The sequence below is a fragment of the Phalacrocorax carbo genome, chromosome 5 (assembly GCF_963921805.1).
Source record: "Phalacrocorax carbo chromosome 5, bPhaCar2.1, whole genome shotgun sequence".
Lineage (NCBI taxonomy): Eukaryota > Metazoa > Chordata > Aves > Suliformes > Phalacrocoracidae > Phalacrocorax > Phalacrocorax carbo.
The window spans coordinates 33076939-33097939 of NC_087517.1; the positions used below are offsets into that span (position 1 = coordinate 33076939).

The 21001-nt window shown below is 38.2% G+C and overlaps 1 protein-coding gene across 4 annotated transcripts in view; it reads left to right on the plus strand.

The window, feature by feature from the left end:
* HECW2 (HECT, C2 and WW domain containing E3 ubiquitin protein ligase 2) overlaps positions 1–21001 on the plus strand; it is a 178252-nt gene that overhangs the window by 136534 nt on the left and 20717 nt on the right. For all 4 annotated transcript variants that reach the window (XM_064451970.1, XM_064451969.1, XM_064451971.1 and 1 more), the window contains 7 exons: positions 126–228; positions 1270–1366; positions 5561–5644; positions 8638–8747; positions 12638–12758; positions 14913–15026; positions 18685–18837. In XM_064451970.1, coding sequence (XP_064308040.1) covers positions 126–228; positions 1270–1366; positions 5561–5644; positions 8638–8747; positions 12638–12758; positions 14913–15026; positions 18685–18837 — 782 coding nt within the window. The remainder of the gene's footprint in view (positions 1–125; positions 229–1269; positions 1367–5560; positions 5645–8637; positions 8748–12637; positions 12759–14912; positions 15027–18684; positions 18838–21001) is intronic.

Genomic DNA, 21001 nt, shown 5'->3' on the forward strand with positions numbered 1-21001 from the left:
GATAGCGATTAAGCAAAGTGTTCATGTACATACTTAGTTTTAAGCCATCTAAGTTCTCGCTTTTATGTACCTGAGTACATATGCTGTCACAGAGACACTCATGGTGGTTACTTGCACGTTTTCAGGTCGGAGAGGACTCCCGTCATTCAGGACCACCAGTTTTGCCAAGGCCATCTAGCACATTTAATACAGTCAGCAGAGCTCAGTACCAGGATGTGGTTCCAGTGGGTATGTCAGCATACGGCCTCTTTTCAGAATTGTTCTCCATGACTGTGTGTGTCATGTCAGCGTGTGCTGCTGGCTTTTTCATTTGACTGGGGGAGGGGTGTGTGTGGAAGTTATAATTTGTTGTGATAACTTCTGTCCCAGCACTTCCCAATTGTTCAGTTACAACCTGCAGGAATAATACTGGGAAGTGCCTGTGCAGAACCAAATAACCGATGTAAAACCTCTACCTTCCTTGCTTGCTTACTTGAAGCAGTGACGGGAAGAGTCGAAGCCAGTGAGCCAAGTTGTGTCCTAATTGATCTCCATGTATTTCCAGTGATGATTTTTTTACAACTTCTGGGCATTTTGGCAGGATTCCAGAAAGTGTTAATCAGCTTGGAATTAGTCATTAGCTTAACTTCTGTTCTCAGTTACATACACACAAAGTTACTGACTTCTGTGCCACCAAGAACAGAATTTAGCTTATTGAATCTAACAGCTGTCACATTGTGCTAAATCAAGATAAATTAATCCGATTGACTATAACTGGCTCTTTGTACTATGGCATGTTTACTTGAAAATCTCTGCTAATTTAAATCCTTCCCCTTGCCATGGACATGGTGTGCATACACTGCCGGCTCAGCAGTTAGTGAGGATTTGATATGGGTGTTTCCAATGACTGCTTAATATTTGAGAATGGATTTCTGTGCCGTGAAAACCAAGGTCCCTGCAATTTTATTCAAGCAATGAATTTCTGAGTTCGACCTTAGCTAAGAGCATGAGTGATAAAATACAATAGAAATTGCTAACAAAATTAGAACTGTTAACAGTGGGAAGGACATGTCACAATCAGATTTGGTTCATAATCAGGAAGAGTATTCCCTAAATGGAAGTGGTAGTAGAATTGGTAGCCTTACAGGAAAGTGTATTAACACAGTACCACTAAACTTAAAACTGTAAAGGTGAAGTCTGCTGTCATTATTGTTCAAAACTCAGGAGGAATGCAGTCCTGTCTCTTAGTATCTACTTGTTTCAGCATGATATTTTTGTTGATGTTTTCAGCTTACAATGACAAGATTGTTGCGTTTTTGCGGCAGCCCAATATCTTCGAAATTCTACAAGAGCGTCAGCCAGAACTTACCAGGAATCATTCACTCAGGTAGTAAAATTAGTGAACTCTGCTATTCCCATTTCAATACAAAATGCTAATTACAATTAGTTTATTCCATTAAAATTAGCAGTGGAACATAACAGATTGTAGACTTTTGGCCTATTCAAACATATTCATAAAGCTGTGGGAAGTAGTTCTTTACTGTTTTTCTATGTAACTCCCTGAAATAAGGTTTACAAGAACAGAGGTAACATGTTATTACCAAATAAAGGTACCTACAATAAAACTGTTGGAGCAACTGGCATAAGAGATTTGCTGATGTCTTCAAAATGTGCCAAGACAGCTGGATGGCACAGCAAATGTGCCCATTCATTTGAGTATGTGTACAGCTGGGACTGTGAAGTAGAACGGCATTTGGTTCTGTCCTTATCTTCTCAATGCGCATTTACAGAAAGGCTTTCCTGACCTAATGACCTTGGGAGGTAACCTTAGATCAATCAGATTTTTTAGTGTTTCTCCAAAATTTAAAAAATGGGTATCTACAGGTTTTTGCCTAGTCCAGTGAGATCTGATGAAGGATGATCTTTGTTATGTTGAGAGTTGTTATAACTCTTACAAGGTTAGACTAGGAATAATAAAAAGTGAAATTCAGAAAGTAGCAAGATCCCTCTTAAAGCATATCCTGCACAAAGGCACGTTAGTTCTTGTACTTGGGTGTAAAAGATGGAATAACTAACAACTTGGATATTAGTGACTAGGGCTCAAATGACTATCTATTCTTCTTGGACACTAAATTTAAAAAATGCTGGTTTGATGGTCGAGGTCTGTCCTGTGCAGAGAGCTGCCAATGCACTGTTCAGTGTTCCAGGTGCCTATCCACACTGGCTGGCACAGCAGCCAGCACTGATTTTCTTTTTTTTTTTCCCAGTCTCATAGTGTTACTTATAGATCCCTTTTCCTCCATGTTCTTCAAGTCACCAAAATTCAGCAAGCTGCCCTGTTACGCAGTTTCCCAAAGCATCATGCTCTAATAAGTTTTGTGATGAGGCTTCTATGTTAAAGATTTATTTTACCCTCTAAATAAATCGTGTCTGACCAACCTGAAATGGCGCACTAGCAGAATATGTGTTCGCTAGAAAATACAGAGATAAAGAGGAAAATAAAAATCTACAGTTCTCAGCCTCTCAAAGTATGTTGCACCCATATCACTACAGGCAAGTTTGTCCCACCAGGCGTGGTTTGAAATGTGAGCTAACTAATCTATTGAGAAAGAGTATACAAACAATTTCTGATTATTAGTAGTTTTATTACTCCCTTTTCCTTTCCCTGGGGTGCTTGGCTTCCTTTACTGTGATAGCGATCAGAGTGTCACTGTCTTCCGACGTTTTGTGTGTGTTCAGTTCAGACTGTTTAAAAGACTTGTTGGTATTATCAGATTCTGCTTCTTGTAGAACCTTGCTTCCTGATTACAGAATCATAATTTGCCACCCAACTGAGCCCTTCTCAAGAAAGAAAAACAGTTTTCAGATTAAAAATGGAAGATCAAAGGATAAAAGACACTGGTTTCTATAAGTCTTCATTTACTTGAGACTGTATATCCTTCTGTATGCTTACTTTGTAAATAGACTGAAGATCTATGTCTTTCTTCCTTGCTTTAGCAGAACGACTGAGGATTTTAATGAACATAGTTTTATTTTATATTAAGTAGGCTTGGTAAGAGAAGCCATTCTGTTAAACCAAATGGTTCCATTCTAGTCTTAATCTTCAGAGTTATTCTATTTGATTAAGGTGAAGTATCTTCCATTATACCTCTCCTATATTCTTCTAGAGCTGATGATTTAGTAACATTTCTTACATTTTTATAAAGATCCCGGCTTTGTTTTTCCTAGTTAGTCTTTTAAGACCCTGATTTAGCAAGTTATTGGAATCCATGTCTATTTGACAAATTGTGAGACTAAGCAACTCCAGTCAATGACATTGCTGTCATGCTTGATGAATTAAGACCTAAGTGAAATCCCACACTATGAATTCTAGTCATTTGTTTTTTTAGTGTAGTGATCAATACAGCTGTCAGTAATCTGTTTCTTTGAGGACCTTAGTGCAATTGAGGTAGAATGATGATGATATTAAATATTATTATTTCTATTATAATTATTACATAGGTGAGGAGAAAAATCAGTATGTGGCCAGTGGAAGAGGACAGATAATTTGAAAATATTTCTTACATTTTCTGTCTAAAATAATTTCTCATTCCTAAAAAGAATGAAGAGATGTGATAAGAAGTTGAGGGTCTATTAAAAGACACAATGAAAGTATACTACAGGTAGGCGATTGTTCTTCAGAAGTTTTATGGTGGAATGAGAACATTGCATTTATCATACTATTATTAGGCATGTAGCCAGGATCAAATCTCATTGCAAGCCACCACAAGTAAAACTGAGAGGCTGTTAAATAATGTAAAATGCTTCAGGCAAAAGCACCTATTATACATTAAACATAATTTATATCTTAACAGAAGGTAAAAGGCATATATTTAAAAAACTGTAATTGCAATCACAGCTCTCATTGGTAACCCCAAGAAGTCATGGATTACTTTAATTTGGAGGACTGCATGTATTAGTTAACCCAGAAAACATCCTTCTCGTCCCTGGTGTTGCTGCCAACTAAATGCTAAGATATATTTTGTAATCCACCATTTATTTCCTCAAACCTTGCTGTTGGGGCACTGATGTAAATTCTAGCAGGCTCTGGAAGTGTCCAGACGTGCCTGCCCTGGGCACCCAAGGGCCACGCTCACAGGTGGGCAGCGCGTGTTGTCTTTGACTCAGCTCTGTCCTAATGGAACTACGGGGCTTCCAGGCTGAACTTCAGTCTTGACTGGTCAATACTGTGGTTGCAACAAAGCAGGTGCTTGACTTTCAGTACCTCTCTTCATAGAGAAACAATGAATTACACACTCCTGCTACAGCCACAGCTGCCACCCTGGCAAGCAGGGACTGGGGGGCTCTGGGCACAGCCTGGCTGTGCCCATTTTTCACCCCTGAATATGCTGTAAATGCAGTGGAAGTTACCAGGGAATTATATATTAGGTCCACTGTTTGAGAAGGCTTTATGAACTGTGATTTTAGAGACAGATGGCAAGAATTGGTTTGATCCTTTTGTTGAAACTGCTGTGCATGGAATCATGTGTTTCAGAAATTCATGTTGCAGCTTAAACTGTGTGCAGCTGCCAGCAGCCTTGTTACACTGTTGGTTGCACAGATCGTTTTTGACCTTCTTGTCACTGTTGGTAATAGGACAGTGGGGTAGATAGACCTCTGAGCTGAGCCAGTGCTGCTGTTCTTCTGTGGAGTTCTTTAACTTTTCTGTTTGTTTGGGGTTTTTCTCCTTTGGAATCAGGACAGTTTTTACTGTATGGATATGGTTTTTGTTTTCTTTTCCTCCTGAATAGTAAAGCCAAATTAGAATTTATCTCTATTGTATCGTCATATACCTTGTACTGATAGAAAATAAAAGGGATGTAATTTCACTTCAGAATGCAGGAAAAAAATCTACAGAGAAAAAGAAAAAGAATCAGCAAAGGAATTATATTCAATATAGGTCCTAAATATCTGTGTGTTACTATGCTCAGAGTTTAGGATGCACAGATTCCACAATAGTGACCAAACTGGGTCTGGGAGGAAGGGTGTGTACTTGGGTGAGACAGAAGTGGAGAAAGAGTACAGGTTTTTTTCTGGAAGATCTCTTAAATGCAGTGTGCTACTAAACCCCCACTTTTAAAATCACAAGCATGCATTGTAATGTATGGTTTGCATTTGTGCAAAGGTTCAAAATAAGACAGTACCTCTTCAAACAATTCACTGTCAGAATAGTAACGTCCTTCTGCAGGGCTCAGCCTCCTACTTTGAATTCAGGGGCACAGCTAGCATGAACTTGAAGGATTGATTTTACTGTTTATGTTATTATTTTTACTGATTGGATGGCTGTACTACCTGAAGTGGCCTGAGCATTGAAGAGGTGAGGGCAACAGGAGAATCATTCTTCAGAATGAATCAGCTTTTTGGATGTAATGTATTGCTGCTCACATGGACATGGTGTGGCGGGGAAAAAATGGTGTCTGAAATGCAGAAGCATAACCCAGAGGTTTTTATGAAATACCCTGTACATTTTCTTGTTGCTGTGGTGTACATTGGTGCCTTGTTTACAAAAGATATTTCAGAAGTCTCTTTTTTGCTTACACAGGGAGAAGATCCAGTTCATCCGGACAGAGGGAACACCTGGGTTGGTGCGTTTATCCAGTGATGCAGACCTTGTCATGTTACTCAGGTAGGCACTGCTGCTTTCGATGCATGTATGGAATATGCTGTGGCAGCTGCTGAGGAGCCTTTCAGTGAGTAGTATGTGCTGATTTAGTGAACTAATCATTTCCCCTTCAGTACTTGGACTTGCAGCTGGGAGAGCTACAACTCCAGGGTCAGAATTTTTATTTTTATCAGCTTCTAGATAGTAGTTCCTAGTTTGGAGGTCACATTTTTTCATAACAATGATGGAGCGTGATATTCTGTCTGAGGAAAGGCAAGTGCAAGAGCACTGTGCTTGTGATTTATATGGCTTTGTCCAGACCACCTTTTTTGTCCTGTTGCATTGAGTGCTGACATTTAGATAGATGGTACAGTTTAGAGCTATTTGTAAGAATATACCTTCTGCTGCTTCAAGAATGAATCTGTTTAGTTCTGTGGTTTGGGAAATCCATAATTGTGAACATTCGTACCTTAGATATGTTTTTATTACTTAATATCTTTCTGCCTCTTCACTATGCTGTCAAGCATTGTCCTCTTTAATAAAGGAAATGACATTACAGAGTTCAAGAAATGGGAACCTGCTTTAATATTTTTCATTGAAGCAATTAACTAAAAAAATCAGGAAGATTCTTTTGCTAGAATTAAACCCTTGTTTCTTCAGGTGTATTCTCATCCTTTGTAAAAATGCACCAAGAAATTCACGAGTACATTTAAAATTGAATCTAGTGAAATAGGATTGGCATTACTAGTAGTATTTTGAGGCCAGGTTGCATAATGATAATCCTTTCTGGTCCCTAAATCCCCGACTTATTTACAGCTATAAAAATCTCATTTTAAAGCCATGCTGAAGCTTTTTTAAAGTGAAAGTATAGTTTCTTTAAAAACCTTCTAGGATTTTTGTTTTGATATATAACGCATGGAGACGACACAGGTTTTATATGGAAAAATCAGGCTTCGGCTATTTGTTTTTATTATTATTTATTTGTTTATTCTGTCTAGTGTTCTCTTAGCAGCAAAAACTGCAAATAATTCTTACAGTGGAAATAAAGCAAATTGAAAATTTTGATTGCAGTCTTTCTTTTGTAGAAAAGCAATCGTCAGTATAACTAATTTTTAAGGGAAAATCAGTAGCCAGTGCTTCCCTAGAATAACTTTATCATATTATTTAGATTTTATTTCTCTTAATCTACTTTATCCTCCCAAAATATCTAAGTCAAAAGCTTTGCTTGAGGATTTTCTTCCCATTTTATTAATAATCTAATAGTAGCATTGCCCTCAGGACATATTATTGATAAAATGTTATCTGTGCGTCAGTTTCTTAAACTGTTGGGAGTTATACCTCAAGACTGGACTAAGTTATTATGAGCTTATTGTGCGTAAATACTGGTGTAAAATGAAAGGTGGGTTACATTAAAGTAGTGGTGTACTGAGACGATGAAATTTCTTTTCTTACCGTTATTTAGTCCCAGTGGATTTTTACTTTTAACAGTATCTTCCAGTAGGGTGTCATCCTGATCCTTCTCTGTGAAACCCTGAAAAAGCTGGACTGTAATCATGATGACTCAGTCTTCCTGGGGCTCTGGAAACCTGGGTTCTGTATCTAGCTTACCTGGTTGGATGACACGGGAGAAGACTGTACCCATTTCCATGCCTCTGTTTCTTCAGTTAGTGGGGAATGATATAATTTTCCCGTAAAGCACTCTAGCAATAACTGGGAGGAATCACTATTTCTGATGCTTTATTGCTTGGGAACACTGTACGTTTTTTCACATGCTTCAGTAAATATTAAGTTGCAGCTAACTAAAAACAAACTAACCCCTATGTGTTTAGGGACTGAAGGAGGCACAGTGTGTCTTACTTTAAAAAATACTCTAGAGAATGGCATTAGGTTATGCTTCAAGTGTTAAGAAGAAAGTATTTTTCAGTTTCTTCTAAACGTTGTTTGGTATAAAAAACAAATCATCATTTTAAGTCTTAATTTAATACAAGATTGAAACAGTCATTTATATTTTATCACATTTTCAGCAGGAAAATGTAACTTGGAGGAAAACAACGCATGGTCACAAATGTAAAAAAAAACTGCCAGAAAATACCTATTAAAAAAAATAAATCTAATGCAAAAGATTTTTATAGGTATTTGTTCGGTGAACAAACTTAGTAAGAAACATCTTTTATTTGAACATGGCTTTCATTAGTTGAGCTCTATAGTAAAATATTGTCTTGTGATTCTTTCTGTAACTCAATTTTCTAAAATAAATTTTACATATTATCTCAACAGTTTATTCTTATCTGTGTTGTGTTTAACATCCCACATAGGCTTTGATATCAGATACATTCTGATATTAGATATTCTGTCTCTCTTTGGACTTGCTTGTGCCAGTTTTGGGAAAAGGCTGAAATTTTAATATATATATATATATATACAGGCTCTATGTACACAGACACAGTGATTAGGCTGCAAAATGTTTACTGTTTTTCTCTTAAGAGTTGTGTAGCAATAATAGATGAGGCATTGAATAACTCAGCCTGAACAGATTAGATGTGATACCTGTTTCAACAACAGTGTTAGCATTAAAGATAAAATGAAGAAATAACTTATGCCAACAAGCTTACTGTTCAATATGCTCAACAAGTTCAGATGTGATTCTTAATCCTGGAGCCCTAGAATCTTTGTCTCTGTTCCTGGTCTTTGTGCAGTATTGCAGATCTTTTTCTAGGATAGAAGAAAAAAAAAGAAAAAAAAGGCAAATTTTAAAGGCTGATTAACTATATTTTAACCTTGAAAACAAATACCATATTATGTATAGCGATGTCCTACAAAGATAGCAATTACTCCTTTCCAGTACTTCCGTGACCTGATTGAGGGAATGACAGTACAATATTTTGTAGCAGTCATAGTAGAAACAGGCAAGCAACTACCGAAGAAGGCAGGTTAGTAACTAGATATTTATTCCTAGAAAGTGAAAAATGCCACTAATAAAAATAAACATGTTATTTCTTATTTGCTCCTTTTTACAGCTTGTTTGAGGAGGAGATAATGTCATATGTGCCGCCACATGCCTTACTTCATCCTAGTTATTGCCAGTCCCCAAGAGGCTCACCGGTGTCTTCACCTCAGAACTCTCCAGGTTAGTGGCTCAGGCACAGCTTCTGTGAGGGCTGGTAAGGATCAGTAGCAGATCAGTAAAGTGAGTAACACGCTTCTGCTGTCTTCCCAGAAGTTGGAGAGCAGAAACAATAGAAAAATTGTTTGACTCTAATTTTTTTGTTTGCTTTCCAAATTTAAATTCACAGCAGCCTAAAGCCAAGAACCTACTATTTGGAAACCATAACCTATTCCCCTTTGCAGTACCTAGCTTTTAGGTGGGTAAAGTTACATGAGCTGAAGCACCTTCTAAGTGGTCAGTGAGCTTGTCACTGCAGTACTTTTGTTATGATGGTATCTGTAAGATACTGCAGCACAGCCAGTCCCGTAATTTAGTTTACAGTATGCTGCATGTAATGACTTTCCACCTTTCTGAAGATCCAAGTTCTGTTGCTCCAGCAAGTCCTATTTTTGAGCAAAGTCAACAAGTGTGATTGCATTTGACTGTCAAACTGCACTTTTGCCTTGGGCTCACAAGATGTTTCGCCAGTAGAAAAGATTGGTATATATTACTGCAGAGGTTGTGATTTTGTTCTGACTTGTAAAATATGCAAACTTGTTTTTCACTGATGTGAAACAACTAAGCGAGTACTCATGCCAGGATCCTGATGCCTAGAGAATTAAAAATATGAGATTTAATAATTGTACATTAAAATGCCAGTATTAGTGGGGCTGTGGGGCAACGAGTTGCAATTTTATGTAAAGTTAAATTGTTGTCCTTTAACGTGAGTTCAAAAGATAGCATATTACAGCTGTCTGGAAATACACATCAGAATGGAAAGAAATTGATATTTCACATATTAACTAAGTTGTGGATCAGAATTAAATTATTTCAAATACGACAAGTTCTATTTGACCTCCAAGGCTAAGTACAGCATTTTTAAGTTTATAGATGTCAATGTTCTATTTCTATAAATTTGAGAACAAAAGTATAGATAAATAGAGAACCTTTGGGCTGTAAGCAACTGTAGGTTGTTCCATACAATAAGAAAATTTTATCAGAAAAAGTACTTTGATTTTCATGGGCATTTTCCAGTCCATATTCCTAAAAAGCTTTACTTTTTCAAGAAACCAGATTAAAACCATTCACAAACATGTCCTGAGTCGTAGCTTTTCCTTCTAGTTGGCCATGGGACTTCCGTAGGACTTACTCGTAGAAACTGTCCTGTGACCTTAATGATCTTCGGGCATTCTGAAAAGCAGCAAAATATAATATTTATATGTATTGATGTTTTGGATACATATCTGGTTTTGATACAACTGTTTCCCTTTGAAAAGAAAGGAAGAATTAAATCTGCATGTTTGCATCTTATTTCCAACTTCAAACCCGGCAGTTTTTTATGGCTAAAACCAGTTTTGGCTTTCAGAATTATAATTTCCTCATTACTGGTACATGCACCAGAGCATGCTGGGCAGGGCTTCACTCCAACAGAGTAATTTTAAAATGCATTCAATCTTTAACATGTGATATTCTCATCTATGCCTCAAAGTAACACACAGTAAGGGATGAACAGTGATGGTTTTAGTCCTGTTCTCATTAAAATTGTAATGTCTATTCTATTTCATAGAAGATTATAGAGAGACCATTGAATCTCCCTGTCAGTCTGCAAGTATGCATGTTTGTGTTGGTGCACAAATGACTTTTTTGATGAGAAATTGTAAATACCCCATTTTCTATGGAGGCTCTGTTTTCTTTCATCAGCCTGAACTGGCTGTGCTGCACTGCATGAGGTTGTGTGTTAAGGATCCATTGTTCAGATCAGTCACAGTCGGTTGTACTTTCTCTTTTGGGAAAGAGGAATAGTCATGAAGCTTCTCTTTATATCTGCTTTAGAATATAACCTCTTTGAAAAATCAAATTTGATTATCACATCACTGGCGTTTTTTAGCTCTTCCATTAACATCTTTTGTTCCCAAGGCGGAAGTAATCACTATAATTGCCCAGGAATTTCTTGGCATATGTATCTGATTTGCAATGAGGACTTGTCATGTGCTGAGAGAATAATATACTGCTGATTTCTGAACTGTGAAGTAATGCGTTACCATACTCATGTTCTGTGGTATCTCTCAGCAAAAACTTCCTTTCAGGGGTTAAGGTTAAAGTATGCTTTTGTTGCGTTTTTTTTTTTGGTGACTGCATTTTTGTACCTACTTTACCCAAAGCAAAATAAACAAAGTAGGGGGGAAAGGCCAATAATTAAAAGGCTGTTTACAGTTTCAAGTTTCTGTAAGTTTTCTACAGAATTAAGCTGAGTGTACCATTAGAAGCCCTTGGTACTCTCAGTAAAAGAGGATCACCACTATAGATTAAACAGTGGCCATGATTTGTTTTTCCAGAGGGGTCCTGCATGTTCCTGTTGGACCACTGAGGATTCCCTGACACTTTCTATTCTTCCCACACATCACTTTAAGCCTGGAACAAGTGGCAAGTGTCTTTCTGGTCAGACAGGTCTTTTAAAGACCTGTAAATGGCATTCAGTGTTAATACTGATCTTGCTTGTTCTCTCCGATTTCTGCAGAGAACCGACTCTGCAGTTTCTTCCAGCAGCCACTTCCGCAGGATGTGCTCGTCACCTTTTCCATCAGACCCATATGCTTTGTGGCTAAGCAAGCTGCTCTCTTTTCCCCTGGTCTCTGCCCCCAGGCTGAACAGATACACATTCTCTCTCATTCATAACCTGAAATGTTACGTTCTCATGCCTTCACCCATAGTAGCAATAAATGTTTCTGTATTGGCTCAGTTTCATACAGGGAGCCAAAAGAAAACTCTCCTAAGGAACTGACCATCACTTAAAAGACAGAAGTCTACATATACATGCTTCTGAACTGTTCATTTGTATTTCCAGTGCATTATGGGCCTGTTAGATGACCACCAGTTGCAGATCAGTAGTTGGCAACCTATGTATACTGTAGAGCATGAGAAATTTTAAACATCCTCTTGAGTTTTTTTGTGGGGAATGTCTACACAGCCACAAGGGGAGGAATTTAATGTTATAAAAACTAAGGGTGAGAAGATGAATGTAAAAGGGTTAGGATAACTGCCTCTTTGGCACACTATCTTGCACTCAAATCAATTGAAGTAATTTATCCAGGGAGGCAGTGGAGGTTCTAATGGTTGTGATATTCAGAATAGATCAGACTAAACACCTGGTTTGTAATATAGTAGACTTGTACATGCAGATGTGGGGCATATGGCATTTTTTGCATACAGATCTCAGCTCTCCCTGCTTTTAAGAAATTGACCCTCAAAAACACTTTTTCAAAAATAAAATCGCTTAGATGACCATCGTATGTGTTCCTGCAGTCACATGTGAAAAGTTTCACAAACTTAAATTTGGTAGTGTTTCAGTTCTTCCAATACTGCTCTTCCTTGTGCTGCCCCAGGGAAAAACTTCTACTAGGGAATTTCCAGAAGTCTTCCTTCTTCAGTTTGATGTGTTCGACAGGGGCATAGCAGAGTACAGTCTGTTTATGCTTCATTTCTGAGGTCTTGTTTTTCCTGATAATATTAAAACCAGGCCAGAGCAGAACATTTATTGCATAAGCTATTTTAAAGGTTAGACGTAAATTGTACTTGACAAACAAGTTAAATCTTTCCAGTTTATCGTGCTGTTTTTTTAATCAATCTTTTGCATTGACCTGGGTTTGCTCTTAAGGCTTTACTTTATAAAGATGATAATATTGGAAATGAGCAAGCAAGAAGTCTTGGATGCAGAGCAGATTTGAAGATATGTGGCTTTTACTTTCTTTCTAAAGGCGAATAAACCAAACACATACAATGTCTTTTGCTATTAAGGAGTGTTTTCAGTAGGGGATGGGACACTAGTCAGTTCGCATCGCTACAGCTTATTCTTTGCTTATTGCTTCCTGCAGGTACTCAGCGTGCCAATGCCCGAGCTCCAGCTCCTTACAAAAGAGATTTTGAAGCCAAGCTGAGGAACTTTTACAGGAAGTTGGAGACTAAAGGATATGGACAAGGCCCAGGGAAATTGAAGTATGTTGAAGAATCTCATGAAACTGGATTTGTTTCTCAAGGCAGCCTGTCTTGCCTTGCACATCTACAAGCTTCTTCTCATTAGAAGGAATGCAGATGTTATGGTTACCCTTGCACTTCTGGAAATATAAAGCCTGTCATAAAAGACTTAGTGCCAGCATGTGATTCATAGCAGAGAATACAGCAAGTTCTGAGCAATTCTTTTCTATGTTTCCTCCAACTAGATTTTCATACAAATAATATTACCAATACGGTGCCAAAAAGTGCTTTGGGAAGAGGCATGCAGAACAGGAGGCATCTGAATTTTTCCATTATGGCAATTGCTACGATTTAAACAGTTATATTTTCTCATGTCTTTTTCCATTGAAAAAATGAGATAGGCTTATCTTTTGTACTGATTGTATTGATACCACAGTCCTCTTTAGTAAAGAGGACTCATAAAATTAAAAGCTGTTAAATTCTAAGGACTGCCTTAAACTGCTAATATTTTTACTTCAGCACTCTGAATGCTAGAGTGCTTGGAGTGAGGTCTTCCCTCCTTCATTTATTTTATAATCATGTGATTACGTACTGTTACATTAAGGATCATCATCATAAGATACTTTCATAATTTTGTAAATTAACAAGTCTTGTGCCAGCTATCAAACTGTCATAGTTTGATACTTTTATAGTAGTCATGAGGCACCAGAATATTTTTTTATCCATTTCTTCTATTCGAATAGGGGGTTAGGTTTTTTGTTTGTTTGTTTTTGTTGTTTGGTGTGTGTTGGGTTTTTTTTTTATTTCCCCCAGCCAGTCACTTCTCATATTTGCAGGAATTTGTGCAGACCTCCGATTTCATTTATGTGACCTTGTTAAAAGTTTTCCACAACTGAAATGGGATTAAAATGGTATTGTTTAGACATTAAGAGTATCAAGAGTAAATGTATTAAGAGGCAGGGGTTAGACATTGTCTGCCTATAATGTAATGAAATCATAAACACCTAAAGCTTGATCTGTGAAAATTTTGTCATGAATGCTTATGCAAATAACTGGTAGAGAGAATGGCTTTTGCTACCTGCAAGATCCATTACATTTCTTGCACCTTTTTTTCTCCTATTTGCCATCACACTGTGGATTTTTATGCAGAACAGCAGCTTGATTTTTGAACAGAGTTTCCTCTGGGTTCCTTTTCCAGGCATACACTGACCTGCTCCTTTTTTTTTAAACAAAGATACCAGCACAACTTGCATACTGCCTGGGTTCCTTGGTGCGCAGGTAGCTTGCCAGTTCCTGGCTTCTCAGCTTCTGTGTCCTCTGCAGGGTAGCACAGTGCAATCACTGACTGATCTCTGCACAAGCAGTAAGGCCAGCAAGGGTTTTGCAAGAGGCTGTGTGGAGGGAAAAGCTCCCTCTCTGCAGGCAGCAGCAGCTCCCAGCTTTGGTCTGTCTGACTGATCAAACGCACATGTAAGGCAGTATTTGAATATATAGCAAGCTAAGTTTCAGGAAACTAATTAAACACAATTTTTTGGCAGAAGATAAAATGTTTAAGTAAGGAGGTTGCTTTAACCTCTTATTTCGTATCTTTGTGACGCTTCCTGACTTTCACAATTTTTCTTTTAGAAGGTACATTATGTTTTCACATGTGATGCTTCAGTCCGGGTTTGGACGAACAACTGCCATTCCTTCTAGACCTTTTGTCCTGTCATACTTACACTGGGGATAACGTATGGATGTGTGATTCTGGAGTTGCCATTCAGTGACTTTCCCACAGTTTTATCTTTTTTCTTGTGAAGAGATTGATTTTTACATAAAATGTAAGATTCTTGCTTACAGTAAGACTGATTCAGAGGTCCAGCCTTACAAAACGATTTTAAACTTAATGAAAATGCCCACTTCAGGACCTTTCCCATTGAAGCCTTTAATTTAAGAAAGAAGCAGGGTAATAAAAATAAAACTATACTTCTTAGTACAAGAGACATTTTATTGAAATCTAAAGTAGATCCTTGAGGGAGATAAACTAACAGACAGAAGCTGCCTGATCTGGATCAAATTATCCAGCACAAACGTATATCTCTATGAAGTCATCTTGTTACCTTGCAGTGTAACTAGAAGTTTCCAACTGTGGTTCATATTCATGAATTGCTCTTTCAAAATTAATTTGCTCTTCAGATTAATCATCAGGAGAGATCACTTGCTAGAAGATGCCTTTAACCAGATAATGGGCTACTCAAGAAAAGACCTGCAGAGAAATAAACTCTATGTCACATTTGTTGGGGAAGAAGGGTGAGTAGAACAGGGAAGTAAATGTGATCTCAAAACTCAGTGTGTCTTGCAGCTGCTGTTTCACCAAACTTCTTGTGGTCTAGAGTGAAAAGAGGAAGCATTACAGCCAGGAAATGCCACATACATAAGCCTAGAACATACAGCTGTTCAAGATTACTTTTTAGGCATTGTGAAATGTAATGTATTCTGCCTCTGCAGAAGTAATGCATATGTTTATGTTAATTTTCACAATAGTTGGTGCATGTTTCAGAATGTTGCTGGAAAAGCAGAGAAAAACCAAACAATTTTCTCGCGTTATTCATATTTCTTTTCTGTCAGTGCTGACATCGTATCTCCAGTGCTTGTTAAAAGACAGCTGTCATTTGTTGGAGGGAGGGTGCTTCAAGAGAAGACTAGAGGCTCAATCCTTGATTCAATCCCTGTCTGAGGCAATAGGAGATGAAAGACCTCAGTGCTACAAGAGGTGCTCACTGCCTCTCCAGGCTAGGGCCTTTGTCAAAATTAAAAGCAGCTAGGCTGTTTCTAGTTGTCAAATAAACACAAATATTCCTGACATTTCAAAGTCACTTCAGAGAATGCTCAGTGTGTGTCTAATGACAGTCTAACATGTTACAGGTTGCGAGATGTGCACTGCAAAGCAAAATGTGGTTAGACTTTCTTTGCAAGTGAAACTGGAACAATGTACTCTTTGCCTCTTTGTTGATTTGTGCTCCCTTTGTCAGATCCTAAAGCCTACTGCCTTAGGTACAAATATTTTTATTGAGATATTTCATGAATGTATTTGTAAATACATTCAAAATTTTATTCCTTGATATTTAGGAAACTGCAGCACACAGCTCTTGCAGTGCTGTAGTGTGCATTATTGCTGTGCAATGCTTTAAAATAGCTAAGTTGTAATAGAAACATCTCATACAAGATTAGATAAAATTAATCTGTCTTTGAAAACCCCTAAATCCTGTTTGTTTAAAGTTCACCCTGAAGTGCTTAGTGCTAATAAGGACTCACTGGAGTTTTAAAATAAAAAATGTTGACAGCTGAGAGCCAAGTGTGGACTTGTTCATATAAGTAATACCACCATGCTGTCTGAGGAAAAACTCAAAACTGGAATGACAAGGCTGGTGCAGGGTGAGATTACACTATATTGACAGAGCAGGGTGGGGATGCAGGAACGAGGCCTGTCTTACACAGCCCTACCAGCCTTTACTTTCACAGCTACAACCTCAACTCAGATTTTAAAATGAAAGGGAAAAATTAAAAATCGTACATGAGATAGAGATTGATCCAGATAGACTTTCCCCTTTCATCAGATGTCAGGCTTTTGCATTTCATCACTTAGTACAACAAGCTGAAGAGTGACCTGGAAATGGGGGTGACACATCCTGTCCCCATTATATCCAGCTTTACACAAGACTCTCTTCTTAATGGAAAAGAATGAGTTAATTAAGAGCAAAGTCAGATTAAAATGACGTCAATTCTTAATTTACAAATCTGTGTTTTGAATGAAGAAAGGAGGTGTGCAAACAGTATTGTTTCATCAGAGATGGTGCAAGGATATGTATCACATAAAACAATTTGGCTAGGTGTAGAAAGACAGGTCAGGGTGGAGGAGAGGAGAACGAGGAGGAGGAATACTGAAAGTTAGTTGTTTCCTATTTGCTCCTCCTTTTCCTTTTTTAAGTTTTTAAGTGGGAGTTTGCTCCTGCATTTCTTTTCCTCTCAGTAAAGAGGTTTAAGTCTTAAAATAATGGGTAATGAAATCCTTACAAATCAGCACATTTTAGTAACTACTGATTTATTAGTGTATAAATTAGTAAGTGGGGCAACTCAGACATAGTAATTGCTGTTCCTATGATTTTTTATCATAAGTCTCATAATGCTTGGTATCTTCCTTGAACCTTCAACTTCTACAGTCATGCAATTGTGATGCTAGTTTAATGTTTTCACATTCATACTTTATGTGGTGATAAATGAAGAAAAATTTGATACAAAGAATATGCTTCCTTATTTTCCCTAAGTTCTATTAACTATTAGCAGAAGCTGCTTTGCATTTGAGAGTGGTAAATCTGGAGTATTAATGGTGCTTCCTAGGAGACATGAGTCATGTTGCCAACAACATATTACTCTACTCCTGAATACCCAAATGCCCCACAGTTGCAGCTGTTGTGTGGTTGCATACCTCTCGTATGAAGTTTTCTCACCCTTGTGCCAAGCCTTTAATTGTGGGATAAATCTGACTGGCAGTGCAGGACTCTTGTGATTGATTTATTTAACATGACTCACAGTAACTCTGCGTACAAAAGGAGCTGTATGAAATGGCTGGTAGTCAAGCACACAGTTTCTGTTCTATCTTAAGATTTCATCGTGAGTCTTGCTATCCCAGAAGTTTGCAAGAGTCTTCCAGGTGTCCCTTTACTTGATCCCGGTATTTGTGCCAAGATTAAGATCCAGCAGTTGTCCGTGATATCAAACCACCACTTTGGGTTTTTTCTGCAATTTTAGGATAGAATCTGCCCCTCTTGCCAGGGTAAGGATCTGTTTCAGTATTTCGCTTCTGAAGCTTAACAGAAGCAAAGTGCTTCCAAATGACTGAAGGGAAAATGCTTTTTATTCAGCAGAGGAAAGAAGCTTTGTCCTCAGCTTGATAATGTACCTAGCCTTTACTTTCTTGACAACTTCATCCTCAGAAACATCCTCATCTGTGTTTGTCTTCTGTAAAAGTTCATGAGACAAAACCTTGGTAGCAGAAGTCCTATGTGAAAGCTGACCTTCTCTGATACTTGTCTGTGCATTGTCTTAGTAGTAAAGCAAGACCTTAAAAGTCAAGTATGAAATCTTCAATCTATAGAAGATATATCTTTGTTTGTTAGGATTATAATAATCACTCTTCCCCACAGGAAAATCCCTAGTTTTGTTTTCCAACTACCAGAGAATTAACTTCATACTTAACTCATTTCACTGGTGACCTGCAGCATAATGTCAAAATTCGGTCTCAGTGCTTTGTCAGCAATGAATTTGTTTACGATTCAGGAAGAAGGGGTTATTTAGATTCCTTGTTCATTAGTACTGGAATCTTGAAATAGGAAAAAAAAAAAAACAACCCACACCAAAGGAAATGCACTCTCCAAAAGACATTTAAATGCACTCAAGTTTGGAAGACAGACAAGAAAAATTAGACCAAGAAAGATAAATCACTGAAGTAATCTCAGATCATATTGCTAGGGAAAACTGAAATATTATCCTTCAAATTGTCCTATTGTTGCAAGTCTGCAGAGACAAAATGTAACCATTGTTCATTTTCATTCTTAATTTGTCAGATGCAGATTGGTCTAAAGTTGGCTCTTTTCATGTTTCATCCTCCCCCCAGTTCCCAATTATTTGGTAATATTCCTGTGGCAAAGAGGCCATTACAGCTGGAGCCAAAATTTTTTATGAGAGCAGCCCACATAGAGCACTTCATTCCAGTCCTCCAAGCCATTCCATTTCAGAATAGCCCCGCAAGGACTTCACATACCTTGGCATTAAGCAATCTGCAGGATAAGGGTTATGGGTAAAATCTTACGAAATTTTAATTAAAATATAGCATAAGGAACATAGATTCAAAAAAGCATTTCCTTGCACACAATGAACACTTATAGTAATGTCGAGTTTCTCTTTTAAGGTTGGACTACAGTGGACCTTCACGAGAGTTTTTTTTCCTCGTGTCTAGAGAGCTCTTCAATCCATACTATGGTTTGTTTGAATATTCAGCCAACGATACGTATACAGTACAAATAAGTCCCATGTCTGCTTTTGTAGACAATCACCATGAGTGGTAAGAATTATTTTTCTTTTTGTTTTTCAGATATATTTTCTGTTGTTCCCGCTTGCAGACAACTATTCATATCTGCTCAGACATATAACACAGAATCCTATCTTTTTAACCACCAGCAAAATAATTGCGTTTCTTTAGACCTTCCTGATTATGTTTTCTCTTGTGGTTTTAAATGTTCTTATTTCTCACAAGGTCAGCAAAAATATGATATGGAACGTGCACTGTGGGATTGTCCCACAACACAACTCTCTGCATTTCTTGTACATTAGCAGTCATTACATGAAAGCAATATTAGCCTCTTGTGCTAAATGAATGAAAAATGAATGAAAAAAAAAAATTCGCTTTTTGTCAACTGATGAGATTAAGGGAGACTTCAAACCGGTGTTACTGTATGTAATTTGTTTGAATCTTCCTGAAGAGGAAGGTACAGAGGTCTCCTTAGTGGAAAAAAATCCAACATATCTATTAGAAGGAAATCTATGGAGGTATCTTAATTGGGGGTGGGGGGAAGACTGCTGATTACATAGGTCTTAAGCAACATCTGTACATACACATGTACTTCTAAAATAGTTATCAAGGATTTTTACATAATCCCATTTTCACAATTACAAGCCAGTTTTAATCACCCTCAGTTGATTTAAGCCATGGCATCACCATAAGTCTGTAAAGCTGTGCTGTGAATATTAACGGAGAACTTTGTTGCGTAGGTAGTTATATTACAGTAATAGTGGAATGACAGCTGCTCATCTGTGTAGGACAGATATGTACTGAGTTATTATTTATTGGAAGCGAGTTAAGAAGAATGAATATGAGAAAGGAATGTCATTACTAGTTTTAAAAATGAATAGAAAATTAAATGGTTGGCTGCATCCGGTTCAGTTAGTTGAAGCAAGCTACCTGTTGAACTCTAATACTGTGACAACAAAAAGCATATGATGTATTGGAAAAGCAAAGCAGGCTGGCAAAAAGGGGAGGAAAAAAGCCTATGTGCTATGCAGCTTCTGTCAACATGACCCCTATCTTCTGCAGTGCTGGAGCAGAGACCTTGGGGAGCAGGGAGGCATGACCCCCTCTCTTTCTGGGAGAGCTGGTGCTAGTGACAGCACTTCCCTTGTACAGCCTCAGGGGGAATTCAGCAAATGCAGCTGAGACAAGTATTTATGCATGGAGAGGGCTTTGCATGTCACATCCTCATCTTTCAAACTCTGTGTACAGGCAGGTATAATAAAGCCCTAATCTTTCCAAGAAAAATGTTGCTGAGGATGCATAAATAGAAAGTTTAAGAAACATTACTTTCTTTGAAAAAGAACACTAGACTTAAATCTCATTCCAGAGGTCTGGAGGACTTTTCACAATGGATCGTTATTCTCATGGGGATATTTGCAAAGACCCTACTATTTCAAAGTCGCTGCCATGTGATCTCAAATCTGTCAAACTCCTTCCCTTCCCACCAACCTTCCTTACCCACCAGACAAGATGAAGATGATATGGGAAAAGGGGAAAGGAGAAGATAATTTAGATCCCAATGATGTAGGGCTGGAGAGCACTGTGATACATAAGAAAGCTTCCAGCCACTGTTCATGAAAATATACACAGAATTCCATAATCACCAGTTAGAGGAAAGAGCAAGGAGCCACTGTAAGCAGAAAAGACAGCAAGAACTGTCAGGCTGGGAAAGCGTAGGAGAACCTTTGGCCTCCCAGTAACATGAAAACAAGTTAATCCTAAATGGGGTGTGTAAAGAAAATAGACAGTGGCTATCATCGACACCTGGACAGGCTGGAGAGCTGGGCCGAGGGGAACCTCATGATATTCAACAAAAGCAAGTGAATGGTCCTGGGGAAGAACAACCCCATGCACCAGTACAGGCTGGAGGCTGATGTGCTGGAAAGCAGCTCTGTTGAGAACGACCTGGGAGTGCTGGAGGACAACAAGCTGACCATGAGCCAGCAATGTGCCCTTGTGGCCAAGAAGGCCAACAATACCCTGGGGTGCATTAAAAGGAGTGTGGTCAGCAGGTCGAGGGAGGGTATCCTCCCCCTCTATTCCACCCTAGTGAGACCATGTTTGGAGTACTGTGTCCAGTTTTGGGCTCCCCAGTTTAAGAAGGATGTGGAACTGCTTGAGCAAGTCCAGCAGAGAGCTACCAAGATGATCAGGGGGC